Source organism: Borostomias antarcticus (genome assembly GCF_949987555.1).
Source record: "Borostomias antarcticus genome assembly, chromosome: 11".
NCBI classification, from domain to species: domain Eukaryota; kingdom Metazoa; phylum Chordata; class Actinopteri; order Stomiiformes; family Stomiidae; genus Borostomias; species Borostomias antarcticus.
The window spans coordinates 27,041,734-27,059,233 of record NC_140244.1 but is presented as its reverse complement, the minus strand read 5'-3'; the positions used below and the strand labels follow the sequence as shown (position 1 = coordinate 27,059,233).

Sequence of the window (17,500 nt, the reverse complement as noted above, 5' to 3'; positions counted from 1 at the left end):
ATATACTGTGTGTTGTTGAACAGTGAGACATGTTCCTAATCACCAGTGTCGTGTTTTCAAGTGTCATGATTGCAGACAATGTGCAATAAGTAGTGATTCAGCTCGTCTGTCCCTGTCAAATGGATCAGACATGATCAGTGTTGCGTTTATTAAACTATGAGATGTATCTATTTAAGCAGAGAACCCCAAAGTGTGCTCATTGTTTTCAAAGTTGTCCTGTGCCGTAAATTTCCCTTGTATGCAGGAGGGGAGGATATGCCTAAACTCATTATAAAAGTATTGTACAGGTATCTCCCTACACGTAAAGCACTTTAATAAACCGATAATGTATTTTGGTGCGTGTTTATTTGATGTAAAGATCTCTTAGACCTGATCGTGTCAGCAGTGCGAACTCAAAGGACGTCTGGCGCCATCTTGTGGTGAAGACACAACCCTGCGCTTGACCTCACGCAGCACAAAGCCGCTCGAACCACAGAGGGTTTGAAAAACATGCACTTTTATTACTCAGAGTAATACACACAATCAAAACATTCCTTTCCTGAGGAGGATAAGGATCCATAAGGCACAGAGTCACAGAGACAGGGGAGGGGAGAGAAAGGAGCTTAGACTACCAAACCAGACAGGAGCTTCATGTCTAGGATGCATGACGGGGTTCATACAGACATTACAAAATGAAATTCAAGGACATTCAAGTACTTTTTCCAAGCACCCCCCTCATTTTCAAGGTCTTCACTCGTTGATTGAGGCGGGGAGGAATGGATCGGGGCTTGGAAACAGGAAGTGAGTGTGATTTTCTTATGAAGCTGATCTCTAAATGCCCAACCCTTCAGTAGGAGAGAGAGAGACGAGGAGAGAGAGAGACATCATTGTTACTTCTGTTGTGTGTGTATTTTCGTCAGTTTACATACTGTACATTAGCATGTACTGTATCTAAAAAGATTTGTCAACACAAATGTATACATTTGTCAGGAGTTCTGAGGGGTTCTCCTGCGGCTTTACACTCTAACAAAAGGCTGCTCTATAGAACCATTTGTGAAAACAGAAGAACCCTCTGAAAAAAGGGTTCCATATGGAACCCTTTTCACTTCAGCATGAGGGTCCCAGCCAGCAGCGTGTGGAACGCAGGGAGCCTGGTTTCCATTGGCTGTCAGATTCAGATCTGGTCGAGAGCCGCTGCTCCAGAGCCTCATCCAGGACTTGGCGTCCGGCGTTGTATGAGGTTGCTCCCGGTTTAGCATCAGGTTATATCCGGCTTAGCTGCTACCAGATCAAATAAAACATGGACACACCAAACAAAGTGTTCCAAGAAGCTTGCTGAAACATCTGGATACATCTTTGAAGCCACTACAGCGGTTCTGCAGCAGAAATCTAGTTGACTTTTATTTTATTTTACATTTTTTCAGCACCGTTGGCATCCGGCAGATGATGGATCGTTCGGGTCGTTCAGTGATCGTAGGGTCGGTGGTTCGAATCCCGGTTCCTCCTGACTACCTGTTGAAGTGTCCTTGGGCGAGACACTGAACCCCAAATTGCTCCCAATGAGCAGGCAAGCGCCTTGCATGGCAGCTGCCGCCATTGGTGTGTGAATGGCGCTCCGGGCCAGTGTAACAACTGGATGGGAAGCGCGTTACAAATGCAGTACCTGTACCTATGAAACCTCACCTTAGACCAGATCTACAAAGCAAAGTGAAATGGACCCAGACCAACACCAGCAGTGATGTAAGCGCTGTTCCCTTTGCGTGGATTGGCTGTCAGAGTACAACCTCTTCCCCAGTCTCGACTCCTCCTGACAGGCATATCGCCGGACACCAAAAGCGTGATGTCATCATACCTGGGGTTTCATTTTTAATGCTAATTTCTTTTACGAGGCAGTGGAAAGAGGTCTGGTGAAAACGTGCCTTCTAAAGGGTTTGAACAGAGAGGTTCTGTGGGGAGAGATTGGTGTAATAGGTCAGCTGCAGCTTAGCTCAGGGAAACTCTGGACTAATATAAACCAAACCTTCAAGCCCACAGAGGAGGCACACACACAGTCCTGAATCCGGCCTGCGTGTGTGTGTGTGTGTGTGTGGTGTGTATGCGTGTGGTATATGTGTGTGTGTGTGTGTGTGTTCCACAGCATCAATAACAACAAACAGTCCTTTCTTTTTTCCACTTACCTCATCTGTGAGAGTCGATATAAAACAGCTTGTTGAGTTGTTCTGAACTACTGAACGCTGAGGAGACGAGTTCTGAACTACTGAACACTGAGAAGACTTGAGTTGTTCTGAACTGAACGCTGAGGAGACTTGAGTTGTTCTGAACTGCTACTGAACACTGAGAAGACTTGAGTTATTCTGAACTGAACACTGAGGAGACTTGAGTTCTGAACTGAACACTGAGGAGACTTGAGTTGTTCTGAACTGAACACTGAGGAGACGAGTTGTTCTGAACTACTGAACACTGAGGAGACTTGAGTTGTTCTGAACTACTGAACATTGAGGAGACTTGAGCTGTTCTGAACTGAACACTGAGGAGACTTGAGTTGTTCTGAAGTGCTACTGAACACTGAGAAGACTTGAGTTATTCTGAACTGAACACTGAGGAGACTTGAGTTCTGAACTGAACACTGAGGAGACTTGAGTTGTTCTGAACTGAACACTGAGGAGACTTGAGTTGTTCTGAACTGAACACTGAGGAGACTTGAGTTGTTCTGAACTGAACACTGAGGAGACGAGTTGTTCTGAACTACTGAACACTGAGGAGACTTGAGTTGTTCTGAACTGAACACTGAGGAGACTTGAGTTGTTCTGAACTACTGAACACTGAGGAGACTTGAGTTGTTCTGAACTGAACACTGAGGAGACTTGAGTTGTTCTGAACTGCTACTGAACACAGGAGACTTGAGGAGATGTAGGTTACACCGTCTAACCTGAGGGATCAACAATATTATTGTTGATGTCTGTGACTGTATGCAGACGTGCCTCTTGGGTTGGTGTGTGTGTGTGTGTGTGTGTGTGTGTGTGTGTGTGTGTGTGTGTGTGTGTGTGTGTGTGTGTGCGTGTGCGAGTGCGTGTGTGTGTGTGTGTGTGTGTGTGGTTGTGTGTGTGTGTGTGTGTGTGTGCAAGGCCGGCTAATCAAAAGCTATGTGACTGATCACGATGCCAGAGAGGTAACACACAGCAGTCCATCCTCTCTTCCACAGGATCCGGGCAGCGGTGCTGCATTCCAACCCTTTATCAGATTCAGCTGCCGGTTAATTGTTTACATGTCAATTGGCTGTTGTTGTTTACCGTGTAGGTATGATGTCACTGCTCCCTCCCCTGGATGCGGAACCTCTCTCTCTGGTTCAGGATGAACACCATCATGCTCCCTCCTTGTGATCAGGAGAGGCGCTGCTCCTTTGCGTCGAGAGGAGCCAGTTGAGGAGGTTGGGGCATCTAGTGAGGGTGCCTCCTGGGCGCCTCCCTAGGGAGGTGTTCCAGGCGTGTCCGGCTCGGAGGAGGCCGCGGGTACTGTACAGTACGTCCCACTGAATGGTGCTGAATGGGAGGTTATTCTCTGAGCTCAGAACCAGACTAATCAACTTCAAACTGATCGAAATGCACATTGCTAGATTCTGTGGGCCGAGAGGAATCCAATTATGTCCGTTTGCTCAATTTGACTGACCGCTAGATTGACGAGAAGACATTTCGTGCAACACTGTTCTGATCGATAAAGTTTTTTGCATTAGTGAACAGGGTAGAACATAGAAAAAAATATTATCACGGCCAGCGGATATTTTGTGTATGTGTGTGTGTGTGTGTGTGTGTGTGTGTGTGTGTGTGTGTGTGTGTGTGCGCGCGTCTGTGTGGGTGCGCACATTGTGTGCCACCTACTGGCAGCTGTGGGTAGTGCTTTCAGTAATTATCACTAATTTGCCATTTAGTCGGCTCTAATGACCTAATTAAAAAATCGGGGCCTGTCTCCGTTCAGTTGTTTTTACTTTCTACCTGATCTAACCTTGGAATTAAATCACTCTCATGGCCAAAGGCATGTATGGATATTAAAATAACATGAATAATGTAGGTAACTTTGTCTAAAATGATCCTTCTGTACAGTATCCAGGGGCTTGTATACAGTATCAAATTACCTCACACCACAGAAACTGTTTTATGAGCCTTTCTGAGTGAACAAGGCTAACTCACTCACATCGTCATAAACCACCTTTAACAGGTAGGCTGACCAGGCTTCTGGGTGTCTCACATCATAATAGTCCCTTCCAGAACCAGAATCCAGAATCTTGCTTCTTTTCCGGAACACCAGTCAGGAAAACTCAGAAACATAGAAAATTACACAGCATAGCATGTAAAATATATATTTTTAAGGAATAGCCTACAAGCATTTTTATTGAAATAAACAGGGTGGAAGAAAGGAAGTCATGTGCCATATTACTGGACAGAACCTTTGGAACATTCTGTTCTATTCTGGGCATTTTCTGGGGAATCTGTAGCCTATTTGCTTTGCAGTTGTGGTTTCAATCAGACATGTTCAAGTGTATGAATGCATAATGATAACTGACAAACCAGTGAGCTGAATTATGTTTTTATAACGGGTTTTGCCGGTCATCATAGTGAGTGGCAAGGCGTCATAATAGATGTACGTGTAGTTTGCTTAGTCAACCAATAGGTGGCGGTGACTTGTCTGTGAAAATGCAGATAGGCCAACTGTATACAGTAAGAAGCTTATCTATAACAACACTGCCTGAGTAAAGATATCCTGTCACCAAATACAGCGATACTCTTCTCCGTGGAGCGAGGTGAATGTCACAGCACTACATGTGAGGCTGGGGTTCTACATGTGAGGCCGGGATTCTACATGTGAGGCTGGGATTCTACATGTGAGGCTGGGATTCTACATGTGAGGCTGGGATTCTACATGTGAGGCTGGGATTCTACATGTGAGGCCGGGATTCTACATGTGAGGCCGGGATTCTACATGTGAGGCTGGGATTCTACATGTGAGGCTGGGGTTCTACATGTGAGGTTGGGGTTCTACATGTGAGGCTGGGATTCTACATGTGAGGCTGGGATTCTACATGTGAGGCTGGGATTCTACATGTGAGGCTAGGATTCTACATGTGAGGCTGGGATTCTACATGTGAGGCTGGGGTTCTACATGTGAGGCTGGGATTCTACATGTGAGGCTGGGGTTCTACATGTGAGGCTGGGGTTCTACATGTGAGGCTGGGGTTCTACATGTGAGGCCGGGATTCTACATGTGAGGCCGGGGTTCTACATGTGAGGCTGGGATTCTACATGTGAGGCCGGGGTTCTACATGTGAGGCCGGGGTTCTACATGTGAGGCCGGGGTTCTACATGTGAGGCTGGGATTCTACATGTGAGGCTGGGATTCTACATGTGAGGCCGGGATTCTACATGTGAGGCCGGGGTTCTACATGTGAGGCTGGGGTTCTCCAACGCCCAGAACTCGTAGGACGCTCCGTGTTCTCAGACGTTCTCCTCCTGACACCAGAGCACCCAGAAGGCCGTTGGGGGTGAGGATAGTCACGTCCCCCTCATCGGTTTCAGGGAGGTCAGGGACCAGAATAGTTGATTTCCTGCTCATCTTCAGTGTGTATAGTACAGGCGAGAGAAACGGCGGTCTATGTCCTCTCTCTCTCTCTCCCTCTCGTGTTTTGGCGTTCGTTGGGTTAGACTGATACTAACACAGCGCCTGGAATCAGAATCCCTTGTTTGCTTTGTGTGTTCTGGAATCAGAATCTCTCTTTTTCTCTCTGTGTTCTGGAATCAGAATCTCTCTGTGTTCTGGAATCAGAATCCCTCGTTATCTCTCAGTGTTCTGGAATCAGAATCCCTCGTTATCTCTCTGTGTTCTGGAGGGCAGAGGCAGAACCAGCTGGGCTGTGTAGGGCTGGGCTGTGTGTAGTGTGTGTGTAGTGTGTGTGTAGTGTGTGTGTAGTGTGTGTGTGTGTGTGTGTGTGTGTGTAGGGCTGGGCTGTAGCTGGACTGTGTGCTGTAGTTCAGTGTTCTGGAGGGCAGATGCAGAACCAGCTGGACTGTGTGCTGTAGTTCAGTGATTGTTGCCACAGCAGTGGGGCATTGACCTCGCCTTGTTTTTATGGGTCAATCAAACAAAAAAATGGTAGAAGGAAAACAAAGTGTGTGTATGTGTGTGTGGTGTGTGTGTGTGTGTGTTTGTGTGTGTGTGTGTTCGGGGGGAGGGGGGGGGGGGTTGTTGCTGGAGCTCATGTTTAAGCATGTGGTCTCTAGAGGATTTAGGTCATATCTGTGTTAACTCACTCTCTCCTTCATCCATCCACACACACACACACACACACACACACACACACTCACACACACACACACACACACACACACACACACACACGCACACACACAGAGAGAGACTCTTCCGTACACATTTTCTCTCTCCCTCTCTCTTTCTCTCTCTCTATCTCTCCTCCTCCTCTCAAACACATACAGGACGGCACATCACGCTCTTCCTCTTCCTCCCTCTCCCGGTTCCAAAGGAGAACCCTATCTGTGTTGTAACAGAACCTCCCTCTGATTAAACCCTGGTTCATGTTTCACTACACTTGCACTTTGCCTTCAGCACTAGTTTATGCTCTTTATCAATCGTGTTTAAGGGAATACACTTGTTCTGGTAGTAGTACACTGACAACCTATGTTAAATGCAATTTGTGTAAGTTACTTAGGATAAAAGTGTCTGCTAAATGACTTCAATGTAAATGGTGACTGTGTGTGTGTGTGACGTTCACTCTGTAGACCAGCCCATACACTGGGCATGTCCTAGACCAGCCCATAGGTGTGCATGTCCTAGACCAGCCCATAGGTGTGCATGTCCTAGACCAGCCCATAGGTGTGGATGTCCTAGACCAGCCCATAGGTGTGGATGTCCTAGACCAGCCCATAGGTGTGGATGTCCTAGACCAGCCCATAGGTGTGCATGTCCTAGACCAGCCCATAGGTGAGCATGTCCTAGACCAGCCCATAGGTGTGGATGTCCTAGACCAGCCCATAGGTGTGGATGTCCTAGACCAGCCCATAGGTGTGGATGTCCTAGACCAGCCCATAGGTGTGGATGTCCTGTAGGTATGAAAGTAACTCAACCCCCATCCCAGCCCAGCGTGTGTGGGTGTGTGGTAGGTGACCAGCCCAGGGTGTGTGGTAGGTGTGTGGGTGTGTGGTGGGTGTGTGGTACAGTAGGTGTAACATATAGGACCAGCATGTGTGGATGTAGGTAAAAGGCGATGGTGTAATCCACTCAGGAGGATGAGACGGCTCAGTGTAACAAAAGCCAACTAAGCTGTCTAGTAAACGCATTAGATTAGAACCAGGGAGAGGGAGAGAGGGAGGACAGAGAAGAGAGGGAGAGAGAGAGAGAGAGAGGACAGAGAAGAGAGGGAGAGGGAGAGAGAAAGGGAGGAGAGAGGGAGAGAGAGGGAGGACAGAGAAGAGAGGGAGAGGGAGAGAGGGAGGGGGAGAGAGGGAGGGGGAGAGAGGGAGGACAGAGAAGAGAGGGAGAGAGGGAGGGGGAGAGAGGGAGGGGGAGAGAGGGAGGACAGAGAAGAGAGGGAGAGGGAGAGAGGGAGGGGGAGAGAGGGAGGACAGAGAAGAGAGAGGGAGGGAGAGAGGGAGGGGGAGAGAGGGAGGACAGAGAAGAGAGGGAGAGGGAGAGAGGGAGGGGGAGAGAGGGAGGGGGAGAGAGGGAGGACAGAGAAGAGAGGGAGAGAGAGGGAGGACAGAGAAGAGAGGGAGAGAGAGAGAGAGAGAGAGGACAGAGAAGAGAGGGAGAGGGAGAGAGAGAGGACAGAGAGGGAGAGGGAGAGAGAGGGAGGACAGAGAAGAGAGGGAGAGAGAGGGAGAGGGGGAGGACAGAGAAGAGAGGGAGGGGGGAGGGAAGGGGGTGAAGGAGGAGAGGAGGGAGGAGAGGAGGGGTGAGAGAGAGAGGGGAGGGGAGGATGGGGGACATGTTGTGTTTACATGTGTACCAGAGAGGGCGTGTTGTGTAACTCTCCCAAAGCTCCCTGGACTCAACAACAAGCAACGTTTCACACCACACACTTTACCCCCCCATGAAGAAGAGGTCTCACACCACACACTTCACCCCCCCATGAAGAAGAGGTCTCACACCACACACTTTACCCCCCCATGAAGAAGAGGTCTCTAACCACACACCTCACACTTCACTTATCATATAAGGCTATTAATATTATTATTATTATTATTATTATTATTATTATTATTATTATCATATAAGGCTACCCAGATAGCAAGCGGATCTGGGCCATATACAGGCCAGATCTGGCCCTTGTGGCTTAGTTCCGGCCCATATATGGCCCAGAATCATTACACATCCGCTTGCTATCTGGGTATTATTTGAATTACTTTTGGGGAATATGACAGTGATTCTTGGATTACCAGGCAACCATTATTCCAGGTTGTGGTTGAGTCTCCCGGTGGAGGTGAATCTCCCTGAATAAGCTGTTCATCTCTATATGAACACATCCTATCCTGTTCACCTACAACAGCAGCTACACATGCTGCGCTATCACACTGAGTAGCTGATAGAAACTCATTCCCACTCCCACTTCCATAATGAGCTAATGATGCAGGTTGATGTCCCACAAGGGTTTCCTTGACGGGGTTCAGAGAAAAACAAGCCATGTTGTATTAAGGAAAGGCAGTGTGTTATACTAGGCTGGTTTATTCAGCAATCTGCTCCGATCTGTGGTCGTCCTCGTGCAGATGGAATGATCTGATGAGTATCTCAGTCTGGAGATATAGAAACAGACTGGGCGCTGTCGAGCACAACTGAGGCCCTATTCTCCAGTCTTTGGGACTGCAGACTGCCCCATGGCCTAGGTGTGGCTCCTGCCCCATGGCCTAGGTGTGGCTCCTGCCCCATGGCCTAGGTGTGGCTCCTGCCCCATGGCCTAGGTGTGGCTCTCATCTCAAGAGCCACTCTGCATGCTTTAAGTCTCAGCTTAAAACGCACTTGTTTTCACTGGTTTTTGAGGCCTGATAGCCTACATCCCTCGTCCTGTTCTGTGTCCTGTCCTTTTATTGTTCTGTGATTACGTGCACTTTATTCTGTTTTTTGTTTTAGTTTATTTTATATATTGTACAGCACTTTGGTGCAACTTCGGTTGATTTTAAACGTGCTTTATAAATAAAGTTGACCTTGACCTTGACCTTGCATGAACCAATCCTCTTCATATGGGCCGCATTCATTTGAGTTGCAAACACACAACGCTGACAGTAAATAATTCAAATACATGTAAGTACAGTAACATTATGAATTGCGTGTGACAACTTTTTTTGTGTGTAAAAAAGTGTGTGAGTCAAACCCATACGCCTGCAATGTTGCTGGTCTGGGCTACTTGCATTGTTTACAAGAGCCCATAGTCTCCGTTCCGTCGTAGTAGTGACGAGGGGGTGAGACGTCCCAGGCCCAGCCCCCGGACACACTGGACCAATAGCGACAGAGAGAGCAGACGAGCCTTCATAAACCGACCCCTAATGTTACTCTTATAACCTGCAGCCAGTCATGTGACGGGAGAGCAGAGCAGGCTGTAGAGCAGCTGCCTCAGTCTAGCGCGGCGCAGCGTGCCCAGTCCATTGCGCCCGGATGAGACGCGCATGAGAAGCTGCCACGCACTCGAGGACGTAACATACACTTGAAAGGACTGTAGTATTCTCATCTCATACAGGTGAGTGGAGTTCTATTCATGACTGAGCCGTTTTCCCGTCGCCCAGTGGAAAAACGCCGGTATGCTTTGGCGAGGCTCCCCGCGTCTGTGAGCGCAGCGGCTTGACCCCTGCCTCGTCCCGTACGCATGTTTACGCGGAGAAGGCAGCGTGACTACCGTGACTGACCGACTGTCTGCCATGAGGGAAGGAATGCATTAGTTTGGAGGCTTGCGTGAAATGATATGTGACGGACAGGACTTACTCGTCTATGCGTGTTCTTTTAAATGGAATAGAATCTGCTGCTTTGCCCAGACGGACTTGGCTGATATAGTGACCAGTTATTCCCATAATAAAAAGTTGCCATATGTTCACGCACCCTGAAATTACATTGGTTGAATGAATTATGTTTTCATTAATTTCAGTTGCTTTGCTCTCCCTCTCTCTCTCTCTCTCTCTCTCTCTCTCTCTCTCTCTCTCTCTCTCTCTCTCTCTCTCTCTCTCAAAGTAGCTTATTAGGGCGGCTATCTCTTCGTAATGAACTTTCTGTGCGTCTCAGGATGTTTAGGCTGTCTCTCTCTTGGGGGGTTACTCTCGGTCGAAGAGCCGGTCGAGGTTCATACAGGAGGGGGCGCATTACTCGAGCAGCCTGTTACTGTAGTCTAATTATGACCAGTTATTAGCGTACCATAGGTCTACCAATCGATCACTGAATGAATGCATTGTGATAACCAAACAAACACCCATATGCATAATGTCTGGTGATTCTATAATCGCAAAAATGGGGATAGAAATCCTACACCTTAACTCTCCCGATATATCCTCCTAAAGCTATTACATGAGAATTAGATACAACGTATCGATAATGTGTCAAACTTGCAGCAATGACACCCAGGTGGACTTAAACTTCTCGATTCACTTGTTCGGCTGCCTTCTAGTTTCGACCTTGACGCACCGACCGCGCCACCACCGCGCCACCGCGCCACCACCGCGCCACCGCGCCACCGCGTGTGAACGGAAACATGCGCCTGAAATTCCATCCTCCTCACACGTGACTGGCTCTGCCCCGCGGCTGCTGGAGCTACGTGGAGTGCAAGAGGAAACACTCCTCGTTTTGGCATGCATGTCTCTGAAGAGGCTTGGTTAGAACGAAGAGCTTGTCTGCCCTTAATCTGAGTAGTTTAATAAAGGCTTATTATGGAAAGATCCTCCCAAAGTCTTATAAAGAACATGATGCTTATTGCTCCTCCTGAGGATCTGAGCTGTGATAAACACACATGATTGGTTGTAGCGGCAGGTATTGCTTCCTTTGGTCCTCCTGTGACCAGTTCTTCTTCTTGTGTAGGGGGAGAAGGAGACCGGCGTCTGACTACCTTCACCAAGCCCCGCCCCCCCGCGCGGTGGCGTGGCGAGAGCAGACACCCGATTGGCTCAGCCCAGGAATGGTGGACCACCTGTCACTGGGCGAGGAGACCTTCCTGTTCTACGCCGGCGGCGGCGGTGGCGCCATGGCGCCGCCCGGCGCCGCTCATATGTCCTGCCACCACCCGCCGTCGTCCTCGTCCTCGCCGTTCTCCGAGGACGACCTGAGCGACTCGTCCAGCGCCTCGCCGTCCTGCTGCTCCAGCCCTGGGGGGCCCCTGGCCCCGGGTGGGGGGTCCAGTAGCTCCTCCTCCGGCGGAGAGAGCCAGGACGGTCTGCTGGACCTGCTCCTCCTCTCCCAGGCCGCTGCTCCTCCCCCTCCTTCGGGCCCCCCGCTGCTGCCCATGGGGCTGGCCTGGGAGGCCCGGGGCCCGGGGCCGAGGTCGGGCCGGGGGTCCAAGCGAGGGGGGGCGGAGGAGGACGGGGACGACGAGGGGGGCTTCCCGTTCTCTGCGCTGTTCCAGCCCACCCTGGAGGAGATCGAGGAGTTCCTGGAGGAGAACATGATGGACGTGGGGGTGGGGGAGGGGGAGGGGAGCGAGCTCGGGCTGCAGGAGGAGGAGGAGGAGGAGGAGGAGGAGGGCGGGGCCGAGGAACCTTCGGACCAGACGGTGCCGGTGGCGAACGGCGCGCCCGACCCCGCTCCCCCGAGGGCGGACTCTCACTCCAGCACGGCCGCCCCCCGCGGGGGCGGAGTTAAACTGGAGGATTCGCGGGGGGAGGGGCCTCCTGGGGGAGGCGCGGGTGTGCCGGTGATTTTGCAGATCCAACCCGTACAGATCAAACAGGAGCCCGGTCCGCCAGCCACCCCCACCCCGGCGCCCCCGGTCCAGACCCAGGCCTCCCCGGGCCCGGACATCAAGATAGCCCAGCTTCTGGTCAACATCCAGGGACACACCTTCGCCCTGGTGCCCCAGCTGCTTCCCCAAGCTAGCCTCACCAAATGCACCTCCTCCTCCTCCTCTTCCTCCTCCTCCTCTAAGTTCGTCCGCATCGCGCCTGTGCCCATCGCCGCCAAGCCCCACGGAGAGGGGGGTCTCGGTGGGGGGGGCCCCGGGTCCGAATTCCTGATGGCGGGGCAGAAGTACCCAAAGAGCCTGGTGGCGGACCTTATCAAAATGCACAAGTGCTCTTTCCCCGGCTGCGCCAAGATGTACACCAAGAGCAGCCACCTGAAGGCCCACCTGAGACGCCACACCGGGGAGAAGCCCTTCGCCTGCACCTGGCCCGGCTGTGGATGGAGGTGAGAGCACACTGCACACTGTATACTATCCACTCTGTACTACACACTCTACACTACACACTGTATACTACTGAACACTACACACTCTACACTACACACTGTATATGTATACTACACACTCTATACTACACACTATACACTACACACTGTATACTACTGAATACTACACACTCTACACTACACACTGTATACTACTGTATACTACACACTGTATACTGTACTACTGTATATAACACACTCTATACTACTGTATACTACACACTGTGTACTACTGTATACTACACACTACACTACACACTTACACACTGTATACTACTGTATACTATACATTCTATACTACACACTGTATAATACACACTGTATAATACACACTGCATACAGCACACTTACTGCACACTGCATACTACACACTGTATAATACACACTGCATACAGCACACTTAACTGCACACTGTGTACTGCACACTGCATACTACACACTGCACACTCTCAAGGGCGCCAGCAGGGATTTTGGGCCTCGTGAAAATATGGTATTGGGCCCCACCAGTAGTAGCTTGAATTTGAACCTTCGAGGGCCACAGTAAGCAGGAGGTCTGGGTGTCCTCCCCCAGAAGTTACTAGCTTTTATACAACGGGTAGTTCCGACCTCGCAATCTGATTCACATTATTTACTGCCTTTAAAAACGGTAGTTTCGCGTCTGTTTGTTACGTAATGGTTTCTCCTCCAGAAAAATGGAAACATTCAATGTGAATGTTGAGTTGTTCTATCCGTCCTGTAGCCTACCGCTCTGGTTTATCATCACCACTTTTACAACTCTCAGTTGCACAGCAAAGGTATGCTACACTTCGTTCATGGCTAGCTAGCCTGGTCAGTAGTATTAGTTTTGGTTGCTAGGGCTCTTTGTTTGTCGTTTTGAAACTCCATAGCAACGTGATAGTTTTATGAACTACCTTTCTTGGCAGAGTTCACTAAAATCGATATTAAGACAACAACTCACTCGAGGGTTGTGGTATATGGCCAATATACCACGGGTTGTAGGCCTACTGATCGACGGTCTGTGACCGCAGCACAACCTGTGGTATATTGGCCATATACCACACCCTCTCATGAGTTATCGCTTCAATGTAAATCTCAGCCAGTCGCAAACCATCAGACCTTCCATTTAAAACTCTTTATTGCTTTTCATTTTTGGAAGCCAGATTCTCTTTAGGAAGCTCAGACATGATGCTCCACACCAGCGCTCCTAAACTGGGTTCTGGTGAGTCCTGAGTAGGTAGTGAGTTGTTGGTTAAACTCACTCCCCAGTTTAAATACCGTCCACCTGCACCAATGAAGAGCTAGCTTTTCATTGTCCCAGCTGGTTAAAACGTTGTGAGTCACGTGGGAGACCCGGGTTCGATTCCCACACAGGGCGTGCCAAAACGTACGGGTTACACAAGTACCTTCCCAGTGTTCTGTAAGAGAAGTAGCTTTTGGCTCTCCCAAAAGTAGCTAGAAGTAGCTAGATGATGTAATCAACTAATTTGCATAATATGCATTTCTAAAGAAGGCAAAATGAATAGAAAAGCAGTTCTGGCTCTAAATGGTCATGATGTCGGCTCACTCCGCTACTGCAGCTGTCTGGAAGTGCAGGGCTGAGTGTTGTGTGGGTGGTGAGGAGGAGGAGATGGTGGATGAACTGTACTTGGCTTTCGTGAGCTCGGTTGTAACGTGAACCGCGGAACGGGATATGTTAGATGCTTTTGCAGAGCTCTGGCAACACAAAAATTCCCCAAATGACCAGAAAAACTTGCTAGATTTGTCGCTGGTTGCTTTTGACTAATTAAGTCAAGGGGGTCTGGATAATTGCCAGATTTATATATCGCCAAGTTGGCAACACTGTGCCTTCCTGGCCTAGTTTGAGGCAGGACTGAACCATTTCATGTAAATAGAGAGGTTTACAGGGGGGGGGGGGGGGGGCATTTGGCTCTCTGGATGTTTACTTTTTGCCAAAAACAAGAAAAGAACAATAAACGTAGTTTTATTAGTAGGACATTGTAAAATAAATATTGTATTAGTCAGTCACAGGCCCTTAGGATCATCCTAACTTTCTCCTCCTGAATACTACTCACTATACACTACACACATGACTCCACACTGCATACTACACACTATACACTACACACATGACACCACACTGCATACTACACACTATACACTACACACATGACTCCACACTGCATACTACACACTGTCAACTACACACTATACACAATACATTACACTACACTGCATACTACACACTGTCAACTACACACTATACACAATACATTACACACAGTACACCGCAGTGCATACTACACACTGCATACTACACACTACTGTATACACTACACATAGCACACTACAATGCATACTACACACTGCAAACTACACATTATACACTGCACACAGCACATCACATTGCATACTACACACTGCACGCTTCTCTTCACTGCACCTCAAGTACAGTACGTAGGGTTATGAACTCCCCCCGTTATCAGAAGACTAGACAGAGATAGTGAAGTAGAGCAGGGAGGGTCTATGGTACCATGTTAGCGCCCAGAACCACCTCACACCACTGCTGCATGCTCAGTCTGGTGACGCCAAACTGGAGACCGCCTCTGAAAGTCAGGAGACGTCTCCATTAAAGACCGTCACTAGAACAGCGCTGAAAACCGACGCTACCAATCAGAGCCACTGCCTACATGTCCAATAGGGTGAAGGACCCGCCTTACTGGAAATTATGTCATCCAATCAAACTGGAGCGGAGAATAAAAACCAAACATCCACCGCCCCGTTAGGAAGGACCGCCCTAAAGACGCTGGATTGGTTCTGAAATGTAGTTTTTGTTTTGTTTTTTCTCAAATTGTTTCCCCCCCAACTTTTAACGACACAACCTGGATTAAAGTCTTCAGTTTGTAGCTGAGCTCAGTGTTAAAAGGCTGACCAGTGAGTCTACTGCCACTGAGAAACAAAAAATGAGAATAATTATTATTCCTCAATTTAGTGGCCCAATTACAGCCTAGTAACGGCCCATTTAGATGAACCTTCATCGGAGGAACAGCAGAGAGGGACATGAGGGAGGGAGGGGGGGGGGGGGGGAGGTCACCGCAGGGAAGCTCATATAACGTTGAGTCCATGCAGTTCTAATATATAATCTGCTCCTCCCATTAAAACAGACTGTCTGACTATGGGTGTCATTCCTGGCCTGGCAGAGTCGGAGATTAGATTAAAAAAAAGGCTTTGAATTGGGGGTAGACTTTGGCCCCTACTAGTTATGCCTGTTTGCTTACTGTCTGCCCTTGCACTTACTTACACACACACACACACACACACACACACACACACACACACACACACACACACATTTACGCACACATTTACGCACTCGTTCACAGAGCCAAATTCAAAGCTGGGCTGCGCATCTCTCTCTCTCTCGTCTGAGTCCATGTCGTACGACGCAGGTGTTTTAATTCATTACGTATTAATGGACGTTGGCTCTCCTGTCTGCGACCTCACGGCCTAGACAGTGACAGGGACAGTGACAGGGCCAGCCGGATCCGTCTGTCACAATCCTAATCTAATCCAGTCTCCCTAAAGGGAAACCCAGTATCCAGGTAACTCTTCAACGATGCTACATCAAAGGTTAACCCGGTGGATGTGCTCAGACCGCGACCCTGCGGTCTCAAGTCCACCTCCCCAACACCGTCTATGGCTGTCGTTGCGCAATGTGTGTACCTGTGTGTGTGCGTGTGTGTGTGTGTTGAAAGCCAGATAAGATTGGCCGGGGCTTTAACCCTGGTCCAGGTCAGGCTCTGTTAACCCAGGACAGGCTCTGTTAACCCTGGTCCAGGACAGGCTCTGTTAACCCTGGTCCAGGTCAGGCTCTGTTAACCCTGGTCCAGGTCAGGCTCTGTTAACCCTGGTCCAGGTCAGGCTCTGTTAACCCTGGTCTAGGACCTGTTAACCCTGGTCCAGGTCAGGCTTTAACCCGGGTCGTCCCTGGGTGAGACTCTGCATCTGCACGGCACACTGGTGACCAGAGTGGACATGCTGCCCCAACACACACACACACACACACACACACACACGCACACACGCTCGCACGCACACACACACACACACACACACACACACACACACACACACACACACACGCTCGCACACACACACACACACACGCATACACACACGCATACACACATGAACACACGCACACACAAACACACACACACACACACACACACACGCACACACACACAGCCAAGCCCCCCTTTAAGCACAGCCCTCTTCCTCCTCCTCCTCCTCCTCTGCGTGCGGTGTGTTGATACAACGTACCCCACACACACCGTCTGGACCGTGCAGACCAGCATGGGGGTCATCTGGTACAGGGTTACACAGCTGACTGTATCATAACAGGGATGTGCTGATCTGAGACCAGTACGGTGGGACCGCTGGCCTGTCTCGGCTACTGGAGGCAGTGGTCTTAAGAGCAAGGAGACCCAAGCAACTTTTTACAGTCATTCTTCGTCTTGAGACGTTCGTTCGTTCGTTCGCTCGTTCGTTCGTTAGTTCGTTCGTTCGTTCGTTCGTTCGCTCATCCCTGCCTAAGTTGTAGTCATGGGTTGACATTGACAGCAGTGCATGAACTGACGCTGGGAGTGAACATCAAGTGCTTTTGGAGAGAGAGAAGGGGTGGGGGGAGTGAGGGGGGGGGGGCAGGGGGGGGGGGGTCTCTGCCATGTCTAAACTTGACAGAACTACAGGATGGGATCAGCCTCAGGGTAGAATAAGAGAGATAGAGGGAGGGGAGAGACAGCTAGGAAGAAAGACAGAGGGAGAGAGAGAGATAGAGAGGGAGGGGAGAGACAGCTAGGAAGAAAGAGGGAGAGATAGAGAGAGAGAGAGGGAGGGAGGGGAGAGAGAGCTAGGAAGAAAGACAGAGGGAGAGATAGAGAGAGAGGGAGGAGAGAGACAGCTAGGAAGAAAGACAGAGGGAGAGAGAGAGATAGAGAGGGAGGGGAGAGACAGCTAGGAAGAAAGAGGGAGAGATAGAGAGAGAGAGAGGGAGGGAGGGGAGAGAGAGCTAGGAAGAAAGACAGAGGGAGAGATAGAGAGAGAGGGA

The 17,500-nt window shown here is 49.6% G+C and overlaps 1 protein-coding gene across 1 annotated transcript in view; it reads left to right on the top strand.

The window, feature by feature from the left end:
- The first annotated feature begins 9,574 nt into the window (after window positions 1–9,574).
- The window catches only part of LOC311315065 (Krueppel-like factor 15), a 16,554-nt gene continuing 8,628 nt past the window's right edge, over window positions 9,575–17,500 (top strand). Inside the window, exons 1-2 of the mRNA XM_084445666.1 lie at window positions 9,575–9,712; window positions 11,035–12,354. Of these exons, the coding sequence (XP_084301792.1) occupies window positions 11,132–12,354 (1,223 nt within the window). The 5' untranslated portion in view covers window positions 9,575–9,712; window positions 11,035–11,131. The remainder of the gene's footprint in view (window positions 9,713–11,034; window positions 12,355–17,500) is intronic.